We start from the raw sequence: 23,097 nt of genomic DNA on the forward strand, positions 1-23,097 counted from the left end.
TGGCAGCTGGTAGCTATCGGAGTAGATTCTGTTGTCATTGTCCTCTCCAGGGTCCAAGGAGATTACCTGCCAGGTTTAAGGACTCCGGGAACTTTGGGCCTAGTAGAAATGAGATTTCATCAGGAATTTGGTTTATCATTGGTAACAGTTATTTTTTATTTCTGAAAAGAAAAAAAAATAACTTCTGACTAGAGAGAAGCATTTTTGCCAGTCAAAGCTTCTGTTTGTTAAAATGTGCTAAAAGGGTGTGGGCTAGGGAAATAGAATATAAATGTGAAAGGCAGTGCTTGACACCAAAGATGTTTCAAATTTGTTTACACTCCATATACTTCTCGCTGGCTAGAAGGGATATTTTAACATTTCTGAGATTTAATTTGGGAGGAAATTTACCATTTTCTGTTTCTCTTTTTCCGAGAAGATATGGGGTTTGGAAATGAAGGATGATACAGGAAAGGCAGAAGGCAATGCTCTCTGAGGCAGTTAGGACGAAAGAGAAGTCACAGAGATGACGGATGAAGGCGTGATTATGGTGATCATGATGGTTATTAATGTGACAAGCACACAGCCGAGTAGCATCTGGAGACATTCACCAATTTAATAACACACAACATGAAGTTCTGCTTTCCCAGGCGGCCATCCACTCTGATACTGAACTCTTGTAGACTCGACTCTACCGAGAGTTCCAAGGAGTGAAGAGGATATAACGCCCTGTAGAAAATGGATTTTGTGCTTAAGAGTATCTATCTATTCTCAACCATCAACAAAAAATAAAATAAAATAACAGAATCCAGTGGTACAATTATACAAACGTGGCAGAGCTCCAGTAGAAAATCCCAAGTCCCAGTTCCTAAGGGTTAGTTGGGAATACGTTTCCCCATCTCTGCTTTATTCTCTGAAAAGAAGCTATTAAGTCACAGAAAGGGAGCACTTACTCAACCCGAACTCTGTTAGGCAGAAATGCTCGGAGGCGAAAGTTGACATTTAAGTTAAGAAAGACAAAGCAAAAGGTTGAAATGTTTACTCTGAGAGATGTCTGCGCCTCATGAAAATTCTTTGAGTGGGTACAATTTAATACCCACCCAGTGGGGAAGCCATCTACTGAATCCCTTCTAGGTGTGATGTGGTCTCCAGAGTCAGAGAGCATATGTTCCAGAGCCATAGACATGTCCTTACGCAAATAAACTCAATACAGTATAGTTAATAATTTCATTTAGTGCCTGTAGTAACCGAGGTATATGCAGGACAGATTAATTTGTACTCTTTAAATCTACCAAGGAAAGACTTTGTTCCCGAGATCTTTGGAGGTGGCTTTTATAGGATAACTTGAAGTTCGCTAGGTAGATGGGAATATGGCTATGAAAGGAAATAATTGATCTGATATAGAAGTATTTTGCTGGTTAATCACCACAGTCAAATTGACTGGATTCCGATTCTCCTGGGAGGCACACTCTGGGCATGTCTATGAAGATGCTTTGAGAGAGAATTCACTCACTTTTAGCGTGAGTTGTACAGCACCATGGGATGTGGTCCTGGTCTGAAGGAGAAAAAGCAGGTAGATACCCAAAGGCCCTCTCTGATTTCTCAGCTGCCAACACGATGTAAATGTAAGCATCTATCTTGCAGGCACAGCTATCTGCCCCCACCACCATGTCTTCCCAATCATGATAGACTGCATCCCTTTAGACCATGAACCAAAATAAGGCTGCCTTCCTATAAGGTGTTTCTTATCAGGTTTTGGTAACAGCAACAACACGAATAAATGACAAAAGAAACGCATATAAAAAAGTTGCTGTGATAAACCTGACCACCTCTGATGCCACCACTGGCCTCAGATACCAGATGCAGAGCAGGGTTTGGAGTTTGCTCTGTGGCGTTTGGTTTTTTTCCCCGCTGGGTCCAGCTTTCCCTTGCTATTGCCCTAATGCTCCTTGGTTCTCAGGCTTTTGGAACAGGTTTTAAGAGGTGTGTGGAGAGTCTGGAGCTGTAGGCTAGAGAAGCCCCAGAATGCCAGAGTGGAGATCAATAGGCCATTGGGGAGGAGTTGAGAAGACCAGAATTCTGAGAGCAACGTGGACCATGCTGGCCTGGCTCGTGGAGTTTCAGAGGGGAACGAAGATTTATTAGAAAATGTGCTTGAGAGATTTATGTAACGTCCTGGCATAAGATATTTGGCATTGCTCTGCCCACGCCATGAGATCTTTCATGAGGCTGAATTCAGAAGGAATAGATTGCGTTGTTTAGTGGAGATTTCCAGACAGTGGAATATCCAGACCATGATGTGGTTACTCATCACTGCTCATAGTCAGACCTACAGCGGCCCAGCAGAAAGATATCAAAAATACGCTGTTCAGTGAGAAAGGGTGCACGCGTGAGTATAAGGTTGTAAATAAGGTAGGTGTAGGAGAGACAGCTGTCATTTTTAAAGAGATAGGTGACATTAAAGAGAACTTTGGTGGCTGGGACAATAGGAAAGCTGCCTTGAAGTTAAAGCCACATCTATGAAAGCTCCCAATAGCAAAAAAGAGAATGCCTTCGCAGGAATAGGTGGAAGTGGAGATGCTGCGAAGGGTTTCCCTGCTCAAAGGCAACCGCCACCGATGGAGCCCTTCCCCCAGGCTCAGCCATGAAGGCAAACAGAAGCCCCTGGTGTGCTAGACGTGGGCTCGGCTATGCCTTGATCCGGCAGCAGAATCTGCCAGTGCCGTGCATGTGCTGCTTCAGGGGCACGCTGCTGCATGGGAGAGTTAGGATGCCACGCAGGCTTGCATCGTGCAGGCTTGCGCCAAGGTCCCAGAAAGCCACTGGCAATTGGCAGCCAAGGAGATCACGGAGAGGGGCAGATCTAGGAGAGAGGCCGAACTGGAGAGGAGGAGATAAAGATGGAGCCCCAAGGATGCTACCGCCAGCCTCAGATACCAGATGAAGAGCGGTGTTTGGAGTTTGAGCTGTGGCCTTTGGTTTTCCGCTGGGTCCAGCTTTCCCTTGCTGTTGCCCTACCGCTCCTTTAGAATGGGAATGTTTGCTCTGTGCCCTGCCACTCCGTATTAGGAGTATGTACCTTGTCTTCATGTGCTCCACCTGTGTCCACTCGCGCAGCGCTGGGATTTCAGGTGTGCGCCATTGTGCCTGCTGTTTGTTTATTTGTTCCTTTGTTTGTTTGTTTAAATTTTTTATGTGGTTTCTGGAGATTAAGCTCAGGCCCCATGCTCGTAGAACACACTCTTCAGTGACTCAGCCATTTCCCCACCTGGGGTGGTTTGAATAATTTTGGCTCCCACAGGTCCATGTAATTGATTGCTTAGTCACCAGGAAGTGACACTTTTTGAAAGGATTATAAGGGTTTGGAGATGATGTTGAGGAAGTGTGTCACTGGGGGAGAGCTTTAAAGTCTCTCTCTCTCTATCTCTATCTCTATCTCTCTCACTCTCTCTATCTCCCTCTCCTCCCCTCCCCCTCCCCCCTCGCCTCCCTATGGATCATGATGTAGTTCACAGCTACTGCCCCAGCACCTGCCTGTATGTGGCCATGTTCACTGCCATGATGACAATGGACGAAACCTATGAAACTGTAAGCCAACCCCCATTTAAATGCTTTCCTTTTATAAGAGCTGCCTTGGTCGTGGTGTCTCTTCCAGCAATAGAACAGTGACTAAGACATTATCCTTATTGCTATTTTTAAATATAAAAAATTGAAAATATGCACATTTCAGAAAGTATATTATGAGCTAACTTCAGTATTCACAACATTCCCTGTTTTTATTTCATCTCTCTCTCTCACACACACACATGCACACACATACACAAACACACATATATATACATAAACACACATATACACAAACACACACACACACATATATATACACACATACACACAGATATATACACACATACACACAGATATATACACACACACATATAAAACACACACATATATAAACACACATCATAACACACATGCACACAAACATACACAGAAACAGACACATATATATACATAAACACACATACACACACACACACACAAGCACAAATAGACAAACTTTTTTTCCTGGAGTGTTCTTTTAAGCTCAATCTCAGACATGATTCCTGTTTACCTACAAACTTTACCTAAATATTACTAATAGATAACAACTTCCTTACAATCAGGTTGACCCTCGTATAATTTATCTAACAAGTTTTAAAGCATAGTTTAAGTTTGTTGACATAAATAGTAAGTACTAATGCCAACAGGACCACTAAACTTTGAGAGTGGATAGGGCTTGATGGGATCTTAATTAGTTTAAAAAATACTTAATTCATCGAACAGTGATAGTTCTTCCCCTTTATTATTATTTATTTGGGGCTTCATAAGGGGTCTGTCCCTTGTGCTTGGTTAAAAGTTCTCTCTGTCTGTCTCTGTCTCTGTCTCTGTCTCTCTCTCTCTCTCTGTCTCCTCTCTTTCTCTCTCCAAGCAGTTTACTACTTGACTACGTTGTTCTTGTTTCTCATAACTTTTCCTACATTCTGAATTTGGCCTAACTGTATTCTTAAAGGAGGTCTTGTCCATCTACCCACCCCTTTCCTGCTCCTGGCTGGAGAGTCTTAAGCTTAGTGAGACCTAGGTCCGGGCTTTTTTAACGGTAGCTTATCAGTGGTGTTGTGGAATACATGAAGCTGCATATCTATCTACCTGCCTAGGAGTCTTTCACTGTTAAGATTGCCCCCCAAGTCTTTGACACCATCCTGGCAGCCTTTGATAGTTTCCTTGTATGGTAGAATAGGATGTTCCAGGTTCATCTCACAGTGTGCGTGCGCTCCCAACTTCAAATGAACCATCTCTCCTAGAAGCAATGGGGAGGCACATAATGGCATTTCACACTCTCAGTCTGTGGAATGCCATTTTGCTCGTGTTCCATTGCTCCAGTGGGCAGCTTATTATGAAGGGAAAGCCACCACGGGCTTTCAATTGTAACGTCAGCCAATGGGCTCTCCAGGACTGATCATTAACTCGAGGCTATAATATATGCTTAGCATGCGTGTGCTCTGAACTTGGTCCTCAGCACCCAAAATATTTGTATATGAAGAGATATAGAGCTTTCTAATGTAAGAACATTTTATAATTTGTTGTTTTCATGCTGAGATAACTTGGTTCAGAACAATGCTGACATAAAATACTTCTTTTTAAAGTATCACTAACGACAATAAACAGCCATTGGGTGGAAGGTAAGATTTCTGTGCTGCCTTCTATGTTTTCCTAGCAAATCCCGAGAAAAATAGAACAATCCAGAGATAGTTCTAAGGTCAGCCAGAGTTGTTTTCTCTTGAGTTTGTAACAGCAGCTTGCTCTTCAGAAAGGTTCATTTGCTTTTGGTTTGTTTTCAATTTTTAAGAATTGATTTTCCTCTTTCTTGTTTCTCACTGGCATGCAAAACCTTTTCACGGCTCAGAGGCCCACGATGAGAATCCCTTCCGACTATCCCTTCTGTCTGCCCTACCATGCCCTGCAAATCTCTCTGTAGATCACCAGCATCATTGTTTTGTATACGATCTCATATCTTAATCAACATATCATTTGGACAAGTTCCTAGAATAGAGGTGCTGGGCACATGTACATGCATATACACAAACCCATAGTCTTAATTCTTGCTGTTCATTAATAAGAGGGTTTTTATTTGTTCGTTTTTTTCTCCTTTTTTCTTTTTTCTTAATCATTTTATTCATTTACATTTCAAATGATATCTCCCTTCCCTGTTACCACTCCACAAACCCCCCTCTCCCCCCCTCCCCCTTGCCTCTATGAGGGTGCTCCTCCATCCATCCTACCCACTCCCACCTCACCGCCCTAGCATATCCCTACACTGGGTCATGGAGCCTCAGTAGGACCAAGGGCCTCCCCTCCCATTGATGTCAAATAAGGTCATCTCTGCTACATGTGTGTGTGGAGCCATGGGTCCCTCCATGTATGTTGTTGTGACAAGGTCTCACTCTGTAGCCCTGTTTGGCTGGTGTTCACTGTGTTCCAGTCTGGTCCCACACTCACGGAACTCTCCCTGCCTCAGTGCCCAGGGAAGTGGCACTGAAGGTGGGAGCTAACACATCCAACTCAGGATAGAAAGTTTTAATTTTTTTTTCTGAGATCGGGTTTTAATTTTGAGTTTTACGCATTATAACTGGAACATTTATTAATTATAACATCTGTAGATTGTGGAACCTACTGCCATTTTTATTCCTAATATATGATTAAAATTTTTGTGACTGTTTCCTTTGCCCCTGAAAGAGGATATTTTATATCATTGAGGTCTGCGTTCTCGGAACTAACAAATTATATTGCTCAAATCTGATAAATACCACTTATAGTTTGTCCAACTAATGTACCTTTTCCTGCAAGTAGAGTATCAAAAATCTATAATTTGTGCTTATATGTCTCTGTACGTCTCCTGTGATTTCTGCTTTTATTGATAGATGTTTTTGCATTATTTCATAGCTATCACCATCTTTATTACATCTTTGTTTTTAAGTATGAAGCATGACTTTTAGCACTGTATGAGTTGATTTAGTCCTTTAAATACATTCTACTCTTAAGGGAGAGCTGTAATCCCTACTTCTAATCAACAATGGATGAATACGGTGTTAGATCTCACTATGGTATCTCTGCTTGGTTTTTTTCTTTTTTCTTTTTCTTTCTTTCTTTTTTTTTTTTTTTATTGATTCTGGCAATGTTACCTCTCAAAACCAGAATGCCCCTCACTGAATAAATCCTGAAGGATGTTCAGGCTAGTGAAAGACACTCATGAACCAATAAGAAGATATGAAAGGTTTATTACCTACACGACGGAGCTCCCTGGGAGAGCTGTGCAGACCGCAAGCCTTTATGGTCCAGTGGTTCTCTTTATATTAAATCCTTTATAATGTCTCTATTATTTAGCTATGGCTGCATAACATAGTGCCCCTGTAGTAGTTTACAACAGCAGTTATTTATTTTCCTCCCAGTTCTCATCTTAAGAATCTGAGTGGGGACACTCCTGGATGCCTCCTATCTGGGTCCTTTGTGTAGCTCCAGGCATGTAGCTACCTGGACTCAACTCTGTCTGTAAACCATTTCCAACCCATTCAGCATCTGCCAGTGGGCCTCAGAAGACCCATTTTAAAGCACAGTCACACGTTGCTGTAGGCATAGGCTCTTCACTGTATGGTTTTCTATGTAGGTTTCTGGACTACCCAACAACATGGCAGCTGGTGATCTGGTGGGTGGGGTGGAGACAGAGTTAGAGATAGAGACAGAGAGACACAGAAACAGAGACACAGAGAGACAGAGACAGATAGAGATGGAGACACACAGAGAGAGACAGAGAGAGGGGGAAGAAGGAAGGGAGGGAGGGAGGGAGGGGTGGAGGGAGGGAGGGAGGGAGGGAGAGAGAGAGAGAGAGAGACCACGATGAACCTACAGTGCTTTATAACCTAACCTCAGCATAGCACCCCACCATTTTGGCTGCATTATGTCTTCAGAAGTGCCTAAGCATAGCTGTGTTCAAAGAGAGAAGTGATACAAACACAGAAATTCCAGGAAACAGATATTACTGACATCAGTCCTGTAGGCTTTCCATAATAATCCTTCATACTGACTGGCCAATTTGATACCTGCCTATGATGTATACAGCACTTGATGGTCTTAGGCTACCTCTTGCTTTGTTTTTCCTCTTTCATTCTTAACTTCTGTTCTGTTTACTTAGAAAATGTCTACATACTTGGTCTGGAGTCTTCAACTTCATTTTGTCTAATAAATCTTCCTTGTGTGTGTATGTGTGTGCATGTGTGTGTGTGTATGTATGAATATATATGTATGTATAAATATATATGTGCATGTATATATGAATGCATGTATGTATATATGAATGTATATACATGTATGTATATATGAATGTGTGTGTATGTGTAATTATATTTTTTTCAGTCTATTGGCACTGTTCCTTTAGAGAACCCTGACTAATACAGAAGGGATCCTGCCTGCAAGCTTCCCTGGGTTTTTCCATAATCAAATATTTTTCTGTATCCTCAACAATTTAAGAGCTTGCTTCATGTAAAATCTTTGGCTTGCTTTTTAAAAACATTGTGAGGAGCTTCCCCAATTGTTCTTTCTTCCTTCTAGTCCTTCAGCACTTGTTCTGGCTCCGGGCTCCGGGCTCTGGGCTCTGGGTACCGGGATCCCTTTTGGAGCCACTGCCACCTCTCTCCACCTGCCATGGACCTCACCTGCCATGAAGAGCTGCTCTCTGACACAAGACCCAGGAGACCTCTGGCTATGGGCACCTGGGGGTAAAGATGGTTTGGAGGACTGAAAGAGACACAGTGGAAATGCTTCCACCAAAGACCTGAGAACAAACATCTCAAAAGAGTAGAACTGGGTAGTGTTGACACTGTCTTGAGCAGTCACATAAAGGAAGCCAGCATCATGTAAGAGATATATAATGATTGCACAAAATTCACTCAAAGGCAGACTTGAAGGACAGAGACCAGAAAGAATAAAATCTTTTCTGATGGGGGCCTTCAGAATTTTAATAACTACCAGCTTTTTTATTGGTGAGAATCTGGATCCAGACAGCACAGCTGCTCTTTGAGACTACCATGAGCATGTTTGATCCCATCATGATTTCCTTTAAGAGAGTGGCCTAGAGATGGGAAACACGCTAACGAGTTGGGCAATTACCTCGCATCTATCACCTGTCATCATAACTGGCTGCTGCCTGTCATCCCTGGACTAGATGCCAGGACTGGAGACAAATGGGACTGATGTCATTTTGAACTCTTCATATATTTTGACCATAATTTGTTTAGAGCAGAGCCATTGTTTTTTATGTTTTATTTTGTCTTATTTTGTTTTCTTTTTTTTTTTGGGGGGGGGGAGCATGTCACATAGGCTGTGTGAAAGTGTTAGAACTAATAAACAGACAGACAAAGATGATGGCTCACTGTTGCCTTAGTTAATAAGTCACTCTAAGGAAGTGACTATATTAGACTACTGGACTAACTAACACACACAAAGGAGCTCTTTATTAAGACTCATTACTGAAGGTGAAGGCGAAATCCATCAAAGAACTGAATGACCACTTAATCTGCTTGCACAAGACAGGAATCCCCAAATCTGGTATGACAGAGGATCTTTTTGACAAGCACACCCTGGGACAGACAGTGATCACAAGAGCTAAGCTGACTTCCCCAAAGGTGTGAAGACAAAGGGAGAGAGATTATAGCGCGTGGATTTGGAGACGGCATGTGCTTAGTGACTTTTAAATCTTTCCCAGGGCTATCTACCTACCTTCCTACCTTCCTTCCTTCCTTCCTTCCTTCCACCTGTCTCTGTCCAGCTGTGTTGATCAGAAGCCTCATGTTTAATCTGCTGGTAGAGTTGGTTGTCATGAGGGGGCACTTTCAACTTAGTCAAGCAGCAGATGACACAGGGTCCTTAGCGAGCAGCATCTGTTTATCTTGTTTGGAAGTTAAGCGTGGTAAACTGAGGGAGTGGCTTGTGTGCCTATGTCCTTCCTGAGCTGAAATATCCAGAGTTGGCCTGAAATGAGTAAGAACACATCTGGTCAAATGGAATACAATTCCTTGTTTAATGTGCTTTTGTTCCAAGCATTTGACATAAAAATTTAAATATGATTTTCTAAGCTTTCCCATGTATGACAAAGCTATAAATAATGTATGAGCTGGAGCTGGGAAGAGACTGCTCAGTGGTTAGGGACAACAGGTATTCTTCTATAGGACTCAGGTTCAGATCTGGTACCTACATGGTAGCTAATAACCATCTGTGACTTCAGTTCCAGGGGATCCAAGGCTCTGTTTTAGCCTCTGTGGGCACTACATGAATATGGTACACAGATATACATCTAGACAAAACACCACAACATGTTTAAAAAAATGTATGGCCCATATGCAGGAAGTAACAGGTATCTACTCTGATTTCCTTATCCTTAGGTGAGCAAAGAAAATATTTCAAACAGACAAATAAAAGGCTAGAGGAGTCCATGGGGGCCATGCATCGGAAGATGGCCAAAGTGATCTCAGGACTGCAGAGCAAAGTCTTACCACCCATGAGCCCGAAGGTGGTCACAGAGGAGGAAGTGAACCGGATGGTAAGGTACCATAGAGTTTCTACGTTAAGATGGTTAGCGCAGTATCCTTGCAACGATGCTGCTTTTGTTCTTCCAGGATATCAGAGAATCGCTGATTGATATCACGCCGGTCTCTAGCATGTTGGAGCGCATAAACGCCTCCCACAGCCAGAGAAGGTCTTATATTGCTTATGTACTTCACAGGGCAGGGTTGCCTTGGGTAATCCATTACAGCAAGAGTTTCCGTCTCAGTCCATTTTCTGTGCCTGTAGCAGAAAGTCAGAAACTGGACACCTTGGAAAGGGTTGTTTTATCTTGTGGTTGTGGAGCTTGGGAAGTCTGGTGCTGGGTAGCTCCATCTGGTAATGGCTCCATGCCTAAAGCACCCACGTGTGGAGAGAAGGGAGCTAACCTCCAAGAGAAGCATTCGTTCATCCACTAGCTCTGACACTTGCAGGGACACACCCAAATCATGGAACTGTGTGAATAAGCTTACTAAACCTCTCTGGGTGGTAGGTAGAGCCCCGTGAACTGCCATTCAGTTACAGTCAGATGACAGATTCCCACAAGGTTCATCGTAATAATCTGTAACCCGAGCATTGGCAAGAAGTTTTTAAATATATTTTTTAGGACACAGAGCATTTTTCTTTTTTTTTTTTTAAAAAAGTGTCTGAGAAAAATAAAAAGGTGTCTTTTAAAATAAAGATTTCTAACGTGAAAACAAGGATGCGCTAGGGACTAGATTATGAACCACGTGCTGTAGAAACCAGTTACAAAAACGGCCTGATGCTGGCAATGACACTACCTACCTCTCGATAACCCGGTTACTCTCATCTGTGTTCCCGTCAAAGAGAAGTTAAAGCCAAGTTGAAAACTATGTTAGAAATGACTCTTCATTTGAGTGTGCTCAGTTCCAGAGCTCAGGCGTTATTGAAGAGTTCTAGACTCAAACCCAGATGAGCCGAGTTACATGCCCCGAGCTGTTAATAATCAGCCTTGGCTTCCACTCTGCTAACGATCGCATCCTTCCCCTCATGAAAAGTAGGCCTGGAACAACAAGAACTTTCTAGAACAACAACCAGTGCACAACAGTGACAGGCATGGGGTAGCTAATCTCTGCGGGGCTAGTTTTATTTAAGTGACAAAATACACGTATTTTCTCATAAAATTGGTAAGTATTGAAGCATCTGATTCAGGTGTGTGAACGTGATTGGCTGTTAAGATCCAGACCCAACACAGAGCTTACTTCTGAACATGTCACACATTTCTAAGTGATTGGCTTATACCTCTATCTCTAATTAGAAAAATGAACTCAGTCATGATGTAGTCTCCTTAAGCACTCCAGTGCTATGCTTGTCTGGCCTGTTTTTGGTTGGTTGGTTGGTTGGTTTGGTTTTTTTTGGGGTGTTTTGTTCTTTGGACAGATTCCTGTGCAGTTCCTTGACTCATTTTCTCTAGGGTTCCATTGTGTGCTTCCTTCAAAACCAAAAGAGATGCGCTAGTAGATGTCACTTTCTGTTGCTGTACAAAGACCTCAGGAGTGCATGGGATTTCTCTTGTATAATTTAGTTACCGTCAATATTTTATAAGGGAACTCAGTGGCATCCCACAATTATCCTGAAAGCTGCACACACAAATTATTCATTGCCAGTGCTTAGGGGAACACTTCCTCAGCTTAACCACGTTTGAATGGGTCTCTTATTTGCATTCCAGCTGACACCCTCAGAGTTCCTGAAAGAGATGTCCCTCACCACGGAGCAGAAATTGGCAAGTACAAGAATTATATGTCGACCGCAGATCACCGAACTCTTAGATATGGGAGAAACAACACATCAAAAGGTACATCAAAGGCTGGAGAGATGGCTCTGTGGTTAAGAGGGATTGCAGCTCCTGTAGAGGACCCAGGTTCAGTTCCCAGCACCCACCATGTCAGGCAGCTCCCAACTGCCTGTAATTTCCGCTCCAAGAGACCTAATGCCCTCTTCTGGCCTCTGCAGGCATTGCACCTCCTACCCTATATGCACGAAATTAAAAACCAAAATACAGGTTTTTTTTAAAAGCACATCAAACTGAACATAGACCGTGTCAGCATCCAGAACAACAGATGTGAAGTAGAAAGTAGTGTTTCTGGGCTAACCAATTCCATCCCGGGTTGCTTCCCTTCCTATCTGTTGGTCTCTATGACACGGCAGTAAAGTCATTATACTTAATAAAAGCCAACCTTACTTAAAATCACTTTTGACTAATTCTACTCCCTACTTAGTTACTTCTGATCAGTATTTTATACAACTGTTTCCAGGCTGAGTAATTCCAAGGTGTATATCAGCCAAGCCGGATTACGTTATGTCCTTCGAGTCACAAGCTATCCTTCCTTACCTGAACTGCCCATAAATAAAGAAAGGAGAGAGGCAAAGGGCATCTGCTGCCTGGTTTTGGCCCATTTCCAAGAAACGTTCAGACTGAAAAATAGTGATGTTTCATATTTTTGTATTTTAGTGTTAGGCTATATGTTCTCGCCTTTAGGGGCAAATAGTTATTTAGAAGAAGAAGAAAAGAAGAACTTGGGACTGAAGAGATGGCCCAGCAGTTAAGAGTACTTATTTCTTTTGCAGAAACAGGTTCCCTTCTTGGCACCCACAAGGTGGCTCATAACCATCTACAGTTCCAGAGATCCCCTGCCCTCTTCTGCCCTCTGCAGACATTGCACACACATAGTTCACATACACACATGCAGGCAAAACACTCATACACATAAAATTAAAACTAATTGTTGCTTTTAAAGATTTTATTTCCTACTTTTTAGGTAATTTCTTAAACCATGTGCCTCACTTTGCTGCATAAATAATGAGTCTCCACTGATAGGACTATGCAGGTGTCCCCCTCAAAATCCCAGCTCCTCCTGAGTTGTCTGAGCTACATTCCCCATGGGACCGGGTCTCTGAAGCCTTTGTTCCTACTGTCTTAGGACCTACAGGGTCCCACAGTTCTTAGCATTGCTCTCTTTATTTGCTGGTGGCATTTCCCCCACATCAAGCACACTTCGCCTCTAAGCAGGAGCAGCGTTTCCCAGAGCTGACGACTCCTCCTCCTCCTCCTCCCTCCTCCCTCCTCCCTCCTCCTTTCTTCAGAGGGACTGGCAGAGCAGGCTGGAATTGTTGGTAAGGTTAAGGTAGCCCTGTTTAGTGAACTGCACTGAGCCCTGCTGTGAAGGATTAGAGTACCCACCCGGTTGCCTTATATCCCCTCTCACTCCCTTCAGCCCTCTTGGTTGTTTCCGTGTGTGCTCTGGATTTGAACCATCTCTCTGGAGAGAGGCCGGGGCGATCAGCCTCTGTTAACTCCTTCTAGATGAACTTACAGATCTGGTTTCCATGTCTCTGATCCTGTTTGCATTTGGCCCTCTTAATTTAACTGCAGGTTTCTTCCCCACCCAATTCTAAAGTTGGGGGTTTTCCCTTCAACAGCTCCATGGCTATTTTACTTCATGATCTCCAGGCATCAGATGATGCTCATGGAGGCTCAAAGGCTGGCTCAGCCTTCACCCCACGGGCACAGCCACACTCCAGTCTGCACACTCGGACAGTGTGCCCTTCATTCACGCTCAGAACTTTGCTCAGATGTGACTTGGGTTTTCCCATGCCACCATGCTCCTTGTTTTATCTGTGGGAAGTCTCTTTCCTAACATTTCAGCTGTTTTGATGTTCCTCTGAGGGTTCTCTCCCCTTCAGGAGCATCAATTATGGATGCATCCATCGGGCCTTCTTTGTCTGCCCCTCTTCTGCTGGCGGTCCCTCTCCAACCCAGTTTTCACTTTGTGCTCATCTGCTTCATTGAAATGACACTGAGCAGGCTGTCCTCCCTATCCCTTCCTTTGCCTTCTGCGTCTGTCTCACTTAAGTCCAGTCCAGTGGACTCTGCTCAGCTCCTGTCATCTGAAGCCATGTCTCCCTTGTGAACCTTGTAATCCATTAGTGTAGGATCGATTACACTGACTGCTTTTATCCATCTTTACTTCTGGAATATTCCTTCTTTCCCTGAAACTCTCCTCTCTCTCTCCTAAATTCATTCCTAGATCAGAGCCTCTGAAACATGTTTTCTGACATGTTTCTGAAAAAATATTAAGTTGACCATGCTCATGTAGGCATAGAAGATAGATCTGTGAAATAGATCCGGGGAGATGGCTTGGTGGGTATCATGCTTGCAGCACAACCATGTGGACCCGAGTTCTAGTCCCCAGTGCCCATGTAAAGGCAGGCATGGTAGCACAGTCTATATTCCCAGTGTTCCTACTGGGGTTAGGAGCAGAGACACAATGGTCCCCAGAAACCATGGTCCAGCTAACCTGGAACATGCATGAACAAACCAGCAACCCCCTCTGCCGGAAACACGGTGGAAGACAAGAACTGATACCCCAGAATTTCTTCTCGTGTCTACACATGTGCCATGCACATGCGAGCAAACATCAGGGACACACACACACATGCACACACACACTGTGTCCCTTTCCACATACTAAAAAAATTTTTTAATCAAATACTTTTAGAAAAGATAACTATACAAAACAAATATCTGATAATAAATGATAAAGAATGAATTATAAAACAAGCACTTGCCATTTTATCATTTCCTTTGATTTTTTTATTGCATCTTATTTATTTATTGTGTGTGCACATGTGCATGCCTAATAAATCCCACGGCATGTGTGTGGAGGTCAGAGGGCAACTGGTGGGAGTCGGCTCTCTCCTTCCAACGTGTGGGTCCCTGAAGTTAGACGTAGATCCCAGGCTTGGCAACAAGGGCCTTTACCCATTAAGCCATCTTGCTGGTCCCCAATTTTAATCATTTATTAAATATGGAAGCAACTTTGCATGCTAATGAGATGGCTGTGCTTGCTTATTTTTCATTAAGAATTAATCTTGGTTAAATACGCTGCGAATGGAGAGCATCAACAACCTTTTTCAGAGCTGATTGAGATTTTGGTATCATAGTCCCCCGTGTTCAGATGCCGCTTTTCAGAAATATGAAACACAAGATGGCAGAAACCTGTTTAGGGCCATTCAAAAACTGCTTGAAATTCTATATGAATTCTAAACCAAAATTCATTTAACTATTTTTTTTTAAATGAGACTCAAATCAGCAACGGAAAGACAGATTTTAAAATCACACAGTCTGGTTCAGAAAGGCACTAATTTGACATTTCTGTGCTGAGGAGTCGTATTGCAAGAAAATATTACAGGTCTTCCTTTTCTGTAAGTAACTATTTCTAAAGGAACAGAAAACACTGTATGCCCAATAAAAACATTTTAATTCATAGTGTAGAATAGTGTTTTCAGGCCGCCTTTGCTGTTGTAGCAAGGTACAACAGCAGCCACGGTGTGATGCATGTGCATCCATCTCATCAGTATGTGTGGTGCGTTTAGAGCTGAGGCTGCAGTAAAGTCATGAGGTACAGCACAGGCCATTGCTGCCAGAGACACCTTGGGTTCATTATGCGTTTGATTTTGAATTAATTTGGGGTCCTGTGCTCGAAAAACTTTTACCGGGCACAAGTTTTCCATGACCCCTTATATTCGGTTACGTGACCCCGCATATGAGGTCACGACCCACGGGTTAAGAAGCTGTGCCTTAGGTGACCCTTTCGACCCTTTCTAGGGGAATGGCATCTTTGATCCTCTTCTATTGTTTGTTATTTGCATATTTAATGTCGCCAGTGATGGAGAGGTGCGGGGGGGGGGGGGGGGGAAGGGGCTCCTGTCTGCTAGGCAACTGCGTTGTTTCCTCTGTTTCATTTCTAGCCCACGTGTTTTGAGTCTGATCTTCGTATTTATATCTCATGCTCAAACGTGTTATGTTGGAGATCCAAATGCAGATTCAAGCCTCTCAAAGGCTGTGTTTCTTCTTTTGCCTCTTACCTCCTGCAGATAGTAACTACATACCTTGTTCTCCAAGAGCTTCAGTTATCCCTCATCTCTATCTCCCTCTCCCTCGCTCCCTCCTTCCCTCCCTCTTCCTCTCCTTTCCTCTCCTGTTCTTCTCCTTCTCCTCCTCCTCCTCCTCCTCCTCCTTCTCCTCCTCCCCCTCCTCCTCCTCCTCCTCCTCCTCCTCCTCCTTCTTCTTCTTTTTCTTCTTTCTCTCTCTGGCATGTGTATGTGTGGTACAGATGTCCATGTCTGTGCCTTATGTGTGGTATGCAATGCATGTGCACATGTGTGTTCATGTATGTAGAGATTGACATGGGTTCTTGACTCTCCACCTTACTTATTCATCAAGGCAGGGCTTCTCTCTTGAACCCAGAGCTCCCAGATTTAGTTAGTCTAGACAGCCAGCTTATTCTTGGGACCACTTCTCTCTCTGTGCCTTCTGAGTGCTGGCGATACCTTGTCTGCCCAGTGAGTAACAAGCGCTTGATCCGCTGAGCCTTCTCCTCCACCACCGCCCTCTACTTCTCTGTTTCAATCTTACCCTCCGTTATAGCAATCCATAGGATGGCAAGAGGGATCAGTGTGTAAAGGAGCTTGCCACCAAGCCCGATGACCTTGGTTCGATTCTCAGGTAGGAGAGAACCAGCTCCCGCAAGCCATTGTCAGGCCCCCATGACACATCTCACACAGACACACACACACAGACACACACACACAGACACACACACACACACATGCACACTATAAATGTAATTAAAATGTGAATGAGATCATGTTACTCCCACACTTAATACTACCAGTGACTTCTATTATTCTCACAAAATGTAATCTTGACCTCTGGACCCAACTAAGGCCTGACTTCATCTACCCTGTCTTCCTCATGTCTCCCTCTCTTTCCTCTGATATGTGGCCATTACCTCCTAACTACCCTTCCTTCTTACTCCTTATGGGTAGTTTGAATAAAAATGCCCCCCCCATAGGGCTATAGGAACTGGCACTCTTAAGAGGTCTGATTTTGTTGGAGTGGATGTGGCTCTGTTTGAGGAAGTATGTCACTTGGGGGGGGGGGGGTGTTGATGACCAGTGTGGCATGCTCTTCCTGCTGCCTGTGGATCCTGATGTAGAACTCTCAGCCACCTCTCCAGCACTGTGTCTGTCTGCATGCCATGCATGCCGCCATGCTTCCCATCATGACGATAATGGACTGAACCTCTTAACTGTAAGCCAGGCCTAATGGAATGTTTTCTTTTATAAGAGTTGCTGTGGTCATGGTGTCTTGCCACAGCAATTAAAACAACAACAACAAAACAAAAAACAAACAACTAACTAAGACCCCTCTTCACACGAAGAATCAGTTCTCATGAGAGAATGGGGAGATTGGCTGCCTAGTTAGTTACACATGAAGCTGTGTGTGGCAAAGCCTCCCTGAGCTAGGCAGATGTCTAGCTCAGTCTCACGCAAAGGTTTGGAAAAGGGTATCCCAGTGAGAAGGACGAGTAAGGGTAAAGCCCGGGAAGGGTTACACCTCAGCCTTGTGGGGAAAGGGCTGTTGGTGGCTCTGTTCACGACACTGTGCTCAGCACGTGGAAAGGAACACTTGACACGTTGGAAACTCGGAGTTTATTGGAAAGCAAATTGTCCTTTCATCTCCTCTAGCTGCTCTGCTTCCCCTGTATGCTTGAGTATTTGTTTTGTGCTTTTTGATAACTGTTTCCCTATGATACATTTGAAAGTTTGGTGAAGTGGTATGGTTGAGATTGTCACTGCTTTGTGGGGCTGAGGTCTCGGGTAGAGCACTAGCCTGCTCTAGGCTTAGGGCCAGTCCCCAGCACCACGGGAACAAACAAGCACATAGAATTTTCATTCCTCATTGGCAATAATCTTCTGACACATGTTCTTTATTCAAGAGCTGAGGAGATGGCCCAGTGGGTAAAGTGGTTGCCATGGAAGCCCTGGGGACCTGAATTCCCATCCCCTACAGCCATGTAAAAGCCAGGTACAGTAACATGCATCTGTAGCCATGAGCTGAGGAGGCAGAGGCAGGGGGATGAATGGAGCTCGTTGGCCAGACAGTCTACCCACTTGGTCCAGCTTCAGTAGGAAACCCTGGGGAGTGATGGAGGAAGACACTCAACATTGACCTCTGACCTGTGAGCCAGGATATACACATATATGCACACACACATACACACACACGTATACAAACACATACAGCACACCACGCACACATAAAATTAAAAATTCTTCATTGGTTATATTTTTCTTCTTCTTTCTCAAGTATTATCACATATGCATATATATGTATAGACATGTGTTATCGTTATGATTGCTATTGCTACCCATCTTTGAAGGAAGGGGATTCTGCCTAGCCTTGCTGTTTTCTCTGTTAACACTTAGTGATGTCCTTGAACAGTGTCGCTTCTCCATGATTCTCATCTCCATGATTCTCAGTGAAGTTTTATGAAGATCATATAAGCTTGTGTATGTATTTGGAAGGAAGATAGTTTAAAAAAAACCTTTTGTTGCATCTGTGTGTTTGTATGTATTATGGATGTAAGCATATTCATATAGCTACTGGCCCCCCTGGAAGGTTCCTTATGCCCATTTTTTGGACCATAGCCTCTCCTCTTTCCTCCAAAAGACCACCAACCCTCCCTTCACACTGTAGATTAGCTTTTCCTTTCTGTGAGTGGCGGTTTTGAATGCGTCCTTTCATTTCTGCTTAATTTCCCTCATATGATGATGTTGGGAGTCTCTCTGAGAGAAAGCAAGGACTCATTGAAACTCACTGTAGTACAGGGAGCGATCAGGCTGTGCCCAGCCCGGGTCTGCTGCGGGATGCCCAGCTGGTGCACACATCCCACAGATAAGCAAGTACTTACTATTATTGTCTGGCCCACGTTCATTGAGATTGCCCTGCTAGTCACCTACTCCTTCATCATCCTTCCCTCCTTCCCCTGCATCTGAAGATCTAAAATAATTTTCCCCTCTCTGAGAACACCCTTAAGTGTTTTCCTTTGAAAATCGTTAAAATTATAATTTTTTGTCTTTCTAAAAATTTTTAACTTCTTTGTTTAAGGATGTTTTCAAGGGTAGAGAATATTATTTCTGTAGAAGGCTTTGCTTGGTTGGGTGGCTGGCTGGCTTGGGCTTGTTTTCTGGGCTTTAAATGATGTTATTTTCATATCCTTTACCCTTTGTTAATTGTGTTTATCAGTCAAAACTTCTTGTTTCTTGCTTCAAAAGCATCCTCTCCGTTTCCTGTTTGCATCTCTTGCACCTCTTGCATCTCTTGCACATTTTTGCCTCTGCTTTCAATGGCTTGACACTTATCTACCTAGGTATGGATTTCTTTTTAACCTGAGTTCACCAGGCCTCCTGTATGTTTGCCTTGTCTCCGTCATCAGCTGTAGAGACCTCCCTGCCATTGATCTATCAATAATGCCTCCTCCCCACTTGCTCCAAATGCACCCATCTTAGGCCTTTTGATCTGTTGCCTGCCAATCTTACTTCTCTTCTGAATTTTCTATTGTCGCAACCTGCCCTCTTGGTCTGAATGTCCTTTTAACCCATCTCTATGCCAGTTACACTTCAGTGGTGGCCACTCTGCAGCGTGTCCCCCCCCCCCCAACAGCCCCCCACCCTCGAGTTCCTATTTAAGGTATTTAAGGTGTAGGATTTGCATTTGCTTCCTCACCATTTCTGACCCTGCCTTGTTTTTTCAAAGAGTGGGTCACACCGCTGTTGCCACTGCCTCTTGTCCGAGCTGGCTTTCATTTATGGCATCCTGCTTCCTTGCATTTATAGCTGGTTGATAGAATTACAATCTGCAAATATTTTGCAGCTTACAAAGCACCCTTGGTTGTACACTGGAAATTTTCACAAATGGGAGATGGCATAAATTATCCAGATCCTGCGGTGACTCTCTCTCCTTTCAGAGGGGATCGGGTTATTTGTGCCAGACTTCAATGACCACTAGCACTCGAGTTCTGAGGAACCCTCGTCTATTCTTATTCTGTGGGGCATCTAGCCAATGAGAGCAAAGCCCATCAGAGTCTTAATCTTCCTTGACATGCATTGGAACTCCAATCTCTTGTCTCTCTAGTCTTGCTGCAGGTTCAAAAGTACATATCTCAGCCCTGTCCAGTCTAATGCGCGGAGGCAGGTGTAATCCAGTTGTCTCTACCCACCATGCTCTCTCTCTTCACCCATCTATCTGCTTTCTCTTGTAGCTAGCAATTCCTTGTGATCTTGTTAGCTGTGTGGCTGAGCAGATCTTTGTTGATCAAACTCTTGAGTTATTATCATAGGGTAACTGGCTCAAAAGATCCCATTTACCATGTTTGGATCTCAAAGTCTGGGTTAGTAGTCTTATTCACTTATCATCTGTTTTAGCAGAAAACTAAATAGACATTTTAGTGTGTGTGTGTGTGTGTGTGTGTGTGTGTGTGTGTGTATGTGTGTGTGTGTGTGTGTACATGTATGTGCATGAGCCTGTTTGCACACAGGAGAGTACAGTCCCAAGGTCAACCTTAGCTCTTGCTTCTGAGAAACCATCCAACTTGTTTTTTGAGGCTCTCTGAAAGTAGCTGACTAGGCAATTCTGGATGGCCAGTGTGCTCCAGAGATCCACCTGCTTTTGCCTCCCCAGTCTCGGCATGACAGGCGTGCACTACCAAGCCTGGCTTCTTAAGTGGATCCTGGGATCAGAACTCAGGTCCTCAGACTTGTGCTGTAAGCTCTATACTGACAGGGCCAGCTCCCAAATTTTCTACCTTCTTTTGTAGTAAAATTGATGAAAACAGTCTCACTAATTTTAACTATTATGTTGATTCCCCTTTTGAGTGGCCCTTGTGTTTTTTATTTTAATCGGTCTTTGCATTACTTATCCTAGTCACCTTTGCCACTAATCCATAGTATGCATAATTTTGTCTCCCAACTGCAGTTTTCCAGAGTTGACTTGGATCAGGCCTTGTTCCAGCCCTTTCCGTCTGAAATCATATTCCAGAACTATTCTCCCTGTGAAGTCTATGAGGTGCCATTGGTTTTAAGGAACAACGACAAAGTAAGTATGTTCACTGGTATGGGTAAGCTTTTCCAGAACACGGGAGGAAGGGTTCAGTAAGCTGGATTCTTCAGGGTCTTAGATACACTCTTTAAACTTGATGGACATAGGGAAATAATGTGCAAACCTGCTCTTTGACTTCAAGTTTCAGAAACACAAAGCTAGGTCTGATTGTTGTTATCTGTACCGTCCAGGGCAGTGCCCGACAGATGGCAAGCTCCCAACATGCTCTCTAAATTCCTTTTTAAAAAAGATTTATTTATTTTTATTTTATGTATGTGGGTGTTTTGCCTACATGTATGCACGTACACTGCCAACAGAGACCCAAAGAGGGCGTCAGATCTCCTGGAATTGGAGTTACAGATGGTTGTGAACCACCATGAGAGTGCTTAAAATCCAAGTCAGGTCCTTTGGAAGACCAGCCAGTGCTCTTAACGGCTGAGCCATCTCTTCAGCTACATGCCCCAACTTCAGGTGCAAAAAGTGTGGATTTGATGAGTGGCAGGGAGTGCTTGTGTCTGACCAGCTGGGCTAGGATTCCATCGAGAGGAAACGGGTACTACTGGTGCAGACATCCTCTGAATTGTAGACCCCGTTACCCTAGTTGAAGGGATTATCCGCTCAGAGGACTAGCAAATGTGAGTATGTATACTCATAGTCCTCACATTGTATTTCTAAAAACCTTCTCTACCTTGTGAATCTCTCTCCTTTTGTGGTCTTCTCCCTGTTATATGAAACAGCCTTCAGAATTGTGTCCAGAAGGCTTCTCTCAGTATCCATGCCCTGTTCCTTTGTAATTACAACTGAGTGTTTCTTGCCCAGCCTTACATCTTCTTCTTTAAAGATAAACTAAGGTTTGTTTCGAAGGAAAGAATTCTATGCCAGAGGCTTTCCTTGACACCTGGCAGTAACAGGAGAAGGGTTGTGTGGAAGCTTTGAGCACAGTTGAATGCAGAAATAACCAGATGCTGTGTGAAGGGAGAGCATCAATGCAGCCCTAAACTCCAGGGAGAAGGCAAATAGGAATGGAGGAATATGGACGCAGAGAGCTGAGCCACAAGAAAAATGAGGAAATAAGTCTGTGCAGGAACCAAGGCAAGCAGGAAGGCTTGGAGGTATATTCAGCGCAGTAGCTCATTAAAGGACTCAGTGATGCCTTTCAGAGATCAATAAGGTGATTGAATGCCAGCAAAGCCACTCTGTGGACAATGGTACATGGCCTGGGTTAGCGCCTTTGTCTCTGGCTGCAGTGTCATTAGCAAGAGAAGCTCAGGACAGAAACTCAGGGCTTGGTGGAGAGATGAGAAAGAACTGAAGGTGACCAGGGTCACATTGCCGGGCCTCGGGAAGAGTCACATGATATAGACATTAGGACTTTTCACATGGGGCTGCCAACAAGTCGTTTTCTTATGTAGAATTCCCCTTTCCCCTCTTACTACTTGTCTTAGTTAGGGTTTTACTGCTGTGAACAGACACCATGACCAAAGCAAGTCTTATAAAAAAAACAACATTTAATTGGGGCTGGCTTACAGGTTCAGAAGTTCAGTCCATTATCATCAAGGTGGGAGCATGCAGTATCCAGGCAGGCATGGTGCAGGAGGAGCTGAGAGTTCTATGTCTTCATCCAAAGGCTGCTAGTGGAAGATTGACTTCCAGGCAACTAGGGTGAAGATCTTATATCCACACCCACAGTGACACACCCATTCCAACGAGGTCACACCTATTCCAACAAGGCCACACCTTCAGATGGTGCCTCTTCCTGGTCCAAGGATATACAAACCATCACACTACTGTTTTACACTGTTTGGAGTTTTATCAGGCTAGTAAGGATGAAGAGGTACTAGGCTAAAGGTCCCTTGGTAATTCTGCTTGACCCTAGACATGAAGTGGAAGATGAAATCTACGCATTCCCCCTACCCCATTTTGAGTCATTAACAAATACTCTTTAGCAGGTAAGGTCCCAGTACTCATGAGTCTGACCTCAGAGGACCGTGTGATTGAGGCCATTTGAGTTACAT

At 43.8% G+C, this 23,097-nt stretch overlaps 1 protein-coding gene across 7 annotated transcripts in view; it reads left to right on the forward strand.

The window, feature by feature from the left end:
- The window catches only part of Hydin (HYDIN, axonemal central pair apparatus protein), a 343,286-nt gene that overhangs the window by 21,151 nt on the left and 299,038 nt on the right, over positions 1-23,097 (forward strand). For all 7 annotated transcript variants that reach the window (XM_030243552.1, NM_172916.2, XM_030243556.1 and 4 more), the window contains 3 exons: positions 9,957-10,114; positions 11,807-11,932; positions 20,960-21,079. In XM_030243552.1, coding sequence (XP_030099412.1) covers positions 9,957-10,114; positions 11,807-11,932; positions 20,960-21,079 — 404 coding nt within the window. The remainder of the gene's footprint in view (positions 1-9,956; positions 10,115-11,806; positions 11,933-20,959; positions 21,080-23,097) is intronic.

Source organism: Mus musculus, chromosome 8 (genome assembly GCF_000001635.26).
Source record: "Mus musculus strain C57BL/6J chromosome 8, GRCm38.p6 C57BL/6J".
Lineage (NCBI taxonomy): Eukaryota > Metazoa > Chordata > Mammalia > Rodentia > Muridae > Mus > Mus musculus.